Source organism: Limulus polyphemus, unplaced genomic scaffold, assembly GCF_000517525.1.
Source record: "Limulus polyphemus unplaced genomic scaffold, Limulus_polyphemus-2.1.2 Scaffold1393, whole genome shotgun sequence".
In the NCBI taxonomy this organism is placed as follows: domain Eukaryota; kingdom Metazoa; phylum Arthropoda; class Merostomata; order Xiphosura; family Limulidae; genus Limulus; species Limulus polyphemus.
In genome coordinates, this window is record NW_013667003.1 from 149,317 (window position 1) to 154,489 (window position 5,173).

At 32.2% G+C, this 5,173-nt stretch overlaps 1 protein-coding gene across 4 annotated transcripts in view; it reads left to right on the plus strand.

Moving 5' to 3' along the window:
- Window positions 1-5,173, plus strand: part of LOC106463389 (TLD domain-containing protein 1-like) — a 146,054-nt gene that overhangs the window by 111,255 nt on the left and 29,626 nt on the right. For 3 of the 4 annotated variants that reach the window (XM_022390864.1, XM_013923413.2, XM_022390866.1), the window contains exon 7: window positions 4,688-4,864. In XM_022390864.1, coding sequence (XP_022246572.1) covers window positions 4,688-4,864 — 177 coding nt within the window. The remainder of the gene's footprint in view (window positions 1-4,687; window positions 4,865-5,173) is intronic. The other variant, XM_022390865.1, reaches the window with a different exon arrangement.

Sequence of the window (5,173 nt, forward strand, 5' to 3'; positions counted from 1 at the left end):
ATTTAGTTAAATAATGTTCCAAAGAACACAGAATAATAACATGCAAAGGGCAGAATATGTCCCTTAACTATCACAATTTTGTTGGCTTTCTAACTATGTGACAAGAGCCCTTAGAAATTCAGCTAAGCTTGTCAATGTATTTCCCATAGAAATAAAGATTGAACTGGAAGCAAAAATGACAATTCTCTGTACAGAAAACAACATAATATAATACTTCATTTGATAGTTTAAAACCTTGGTTATAAATAATATAATTTATAATGCAATTTCTGAAAGAGATTATTTGACTGGTGGGTGTAGCAAGAGGGTTGTGATTTTTAATTTCATTGATCTGTAACTAAATAAAATTGAAGGCTATGTAAATTATGTTTTGTCTAAGTGATGAAAACATTATAATCAGTATTTTACATTAAATTTTATACTTTCTGGAGGGGTGATAAATAAATTAGAGAAAGTGAATGCCTAGAAGAAAAATGTCGCAATTCTCATACTAGGGGAAATTCAGGATTTTTTTGAATATAGTATATAAAATTTAAGAACTTAAATCTTGTATACTATTACAATTTGGGTTATTAGCTACATTTTTATGCCAAATTTATTTGTGTACCTTAATAAGAAAGTAGTTTGATTAAATTTTGAAGGTAACCCACTAAAACCTCGTGAGATACACAGAAAAAGTAGCCCATGGAGAGAGGGTTAAGTTGTTGACACTGTAAAAGGACAAATCTGGATTCATTGTGATGACATCCTTGTTTGCATGCTTCCCATCACCACCAATACTATCTGGAATCCTTTTTCCAGGAAGAAAGTAGAACATGTTTTAATATGAAAATTTGTAATATCTATACCTTATAACATAGCACAGTTTCAAGATTAGTATAAATATATTTGGCTTCTCAAACAGAAATTTCAACCGTTTGGCAATGAAAATTGACTCAAACATTCATGAAGAAAAGCTCACAGATCGAAACAAATAAAACTAATATCATTCCTAGATTCCAAAGTCCAAGTATATCCAAGTCATCTCAACATTGTGCTTCACTGCAGATTTTGCCATAAGCCAAAACACTGACTTGTCGGTGAATCTGATATGATATTGATTTTAGTAACACTTTCATCCAGTAATTGTTTAGAGACTGGATCAAGTCTGGTAAATACAACTGGAGCTTTGTGATCAGTATAATCACTCAAGGGAAGAACAGACTTCTGTCCTGAAGGTTACCAAATATACATGACATGCAAAATCACTTGAAGTTCAAAATTATATGCACTTTTCTCTTCTCAAGCTTGTCTCAGATGGGTACAGTAGCAATGTTTATTTTTTTGTTTGCATCCATTGCATCTACATGTGCCTGTTTGAATGCCCTGAACTGCATATGAGCCCTGTGAATATGGTCTTTTATAATGTTAAACTTCCTGATCAGTTGGCTTGTGAAGTCTTTCAGACTCAGTAGTCATTGCATTTTATGAGAAATTTTGACTCCTTTTTTGGAATCTGGATTGAGGACTTTAGACCATTCCTCGAAATATATTTTCTCATCATTTACATCTTTGCAGCTTGCTATATCAGACAGTTGCTCAACCAATTGTGTGAAGTTGGGTTTGTCTACTGCTTCCTCACTGTTGACTTTATCCATTTTCTTCAAGTTCATCAGATTTTCCAATTTTATTTATGAATTTAGGCATGTTTCATACAAACAAGCTTCCCAGTCAGGTACTGATGGTGATCTAATATTGTAAGTCATCAAACTTGTGATACATTACTACAAGTAATCAGTTTCACTTTCTGCAAGTAAATTTTGATAAAGGGTCTTCAAGTGACCTAAATGATAATGAACTGTCTGTTTCTCCATCTTATTTTGGGAGTTGTAGCCACTTTCTGTGTATCTGGAGCAACACATGATACATCCTCTCAACAAAAGAACTATTCAATTCTTTTCTCTAGAGGGATATTAGTTGACAGACTCATTTTCACACCATTGCTTAAGTTCAAACCCAACTCCTTTCTTGCTACTGAAATTGTTCCTTTAAGAAAATCTGATGAACATAGGCAAGTTTTGTCGTCTTCTTGGCACATGGTATCATCTTGCTCCAGAGTAATGATGCTAGTGATTCACTTGATGTATTTAGTGAAGTTGGAGTTTGAGTGGTAGAAGTATGGTAATTTGATAATGTTGTTATGTTAAATGATATGTTATCATTCTCTGACACTTCAGTGCCTTCTTTCCTGCATTTCAGTCTGTTTTTTTTTATCCCTTTTACTCATTTCTTTATTGTTTTTTTATTAAACTGACCAAATTCACTTTCATCTTATTCTCTTTCAGCAACCTTTGCTTTTGTCTTCTCAGAACATTCCTTAAAATTTTTGTAGCCTGTGTTGAGACTTGTTCAGATGTTTGTTCCTCACGTCTGTTTTTGTCCTTACAAACTCATCCATTCTATTTCATTTTTCCGATATTCTTATAGTTCTGCTGAAGAGTTCTCCATGGCAATTCTTTTCAGTTCTCTTTCATGCCTCTTTCATAACTTATCTTCTTCTTTGACAGCATTGTGCTTTTGTGGTTTTTAATACAGCTTGGCTCTCTTTTGAACTCTAGCTTTATTATTTATCAACATTGTCCTCTTCCCTTTGATCTAGTCTTTTACTTCTCACATGGACACAGCTTTGAACTTGTAGTAAGAATAAATATAAAATACTGAATTGGTTAGATTCTGTAACAAAAATTAGCACAGGAATGATGACTGATAAACAAACATTTACAAAGATATAAAGTAAATAGTGAAAACAGTTCCCTGCCGAATAATAAAATTTGATGCTCTGTCCAGAACCAGAAGAATAATCAAACTTCACCATGTGTGAAGAAAAGTTCAAAATTCAAACATTTGCACCAAGTTGGCAACAAAATTCAAATTTTTAACTTGAGTTGCCACATAATGCTATCTTCTGCATATTACAGATTGGGACACAGTTCAACTTTTATGAACTTGTGTTTTAAAATTCATATTTGAAAGTCTAAATTAAGGGTATATATAGGAATAAAGAAAGAAATATGTTTCTAATTTTCCCCTTGCACCTTCCTGCAGATGCCCATGTATATAGAGGCATGAAAAGTGAGCTTGCATATTTTTAGCACTATTTCAAGTGATTGTAGAGGATTTGTATTTTAATATTGAATACTAAATGAAATAATAACATATTATTTTTAACATTGTTAAACTTGGGAAAGATGGCTATACTTCTAACAAGGTTTTGAGTGTTTTTTTATTTTGCTTTAACTTCTAAAACTTTTGTCAAACTATGATGATATACTTAAGGCAAGTGGAGGTTCAGTTCTAGCCAGTTTTACATCTACTAAATTGCTAAGTGGTAGGTAAAAGAATTATCCTTGTAATAATGAAAGATTATCAATAAACATTCTATTGTGAAAATTACTGTTAATTCAGACAACTTATCATATCCACAACAATATCTTTAACACAGCATAATAAATACCTTAATTATATGATTAAATATTTTCACATTTAACTTGTTAGTGCATGTTTCTGCCATGAGAATGTATGGATCAATGCAACCTGGTGCAAAAATTTTTTTTCTTTTAAGTTAAGTATGTGGAGTTTTCCCACTAAAATTGTTCTTAATATGAAAAAAGTTAATGCTTAGGTCTAGCCTTGGATAAGTGTACCTCATCATTTAATATTTGTTTAAAACAGTACCCTTTCCCTGTAAAACTTTCTTAAAAGGACCTTTCACAGCCAAACATCTTTCAAGTGTTTCTTTGGTGAAAGCTGAGACTGCAAAAGTAGGTTGACTGGTTGGCTGAAATATGTAATCATATGTATATATATTTAAAGGATACGTAGATATCATACAGTCAGATTCTACATTTCTCATGAACAGAGGAAAAAATGTTGTGATGGAAAACAGACTTAACCTAAGCTAGTGTGATTTGTTATCAAACTTAAGCTAAATGTACAGTTAGCAGAAGCATACACATCATCTAAACTAAACTATAAAAAGAAATCCCAAAAGCCATCCATTATCATTGGAATATTTATCAAGCCTTTTCTTAAACTCACTTAAATTTACTTCATCTACCACATCTAAAGGCCATTCACTCCAAAGGTCTACCACACTGTTAGAAAAATATAATTGTCTTAGTTAAAGATGACTCTTATCCTGCCAAAATTTATATTTGTGCCTCTTAGTTTTACCATCTCACCATTAAGTATGAAAAAGATGATGCATTAACACTGTCAAATCCCTTAATAATCTTTAATTCCTCAATTAGATCACTTTTAACTCTTCTTTTTCACAAGAATATAATTTCAAAGATCTTGACTTGTCCTTGTATGACAATCTTTCCAACCCAGGTTTCATCCTAGTAGCTCTCATCTGATCTCTTACCACCAATTCAGTATCCTTTCTAAGGTAAGTAGCCAAAGACTGAACACAATACTCCAAATGTAGCCTAACCAGTAACCCATATAAAGAAATTATAACCTCTTTATACTTGTATACATTCATGTACTTGTGATTATTTATCAGACATAAACTTAAGATATTTGTACAGTTAGTAGTACAATTAGCATACAAGTATTTGTTATTACTTTGCAAGGCTAAATGAAGATTCTATTTAGCAATTTTCTAAGTGAAATAAAAATGAGTGTGTGTGAATATTTTGTACAGGGTTTAGGAGGTCAGCTCAACAACTTTGGCATTTGGCTTGATGCAAACTTTGATCATGGACACTCTACTGCTGGTTGTACAACGTTCAACAGCCCTCAGTTGTCTGCTGAGAGTCATTTCCGTGTGGATGTTGTGGAAGTATGGCGCATTGGGCCTGAAGTGGTTAAGGACAAAGTAGTTAGTGATTTATTTATTACTTCATGAATTATTATTCACAGAAAATAACCTTAGCATTGAATTTTTTTTATTATTATATATTTTTTTTTGCCTTTTGAATGACACACCTACGTGTGTGGGTGTATTTATTTAGAAGTAGTTTTCGATATGGTGCATTACCTTCTCTCACATATATGTATATATATATATATATATATATATATATATATATAGTACTTATTACTTAGTTACGTAGTGTCGTTCGTTTCCTTTACTTTAGTACGACTAAACTAAACTTACGTTCGTACGTCGTACCGACCGTAACCGGTT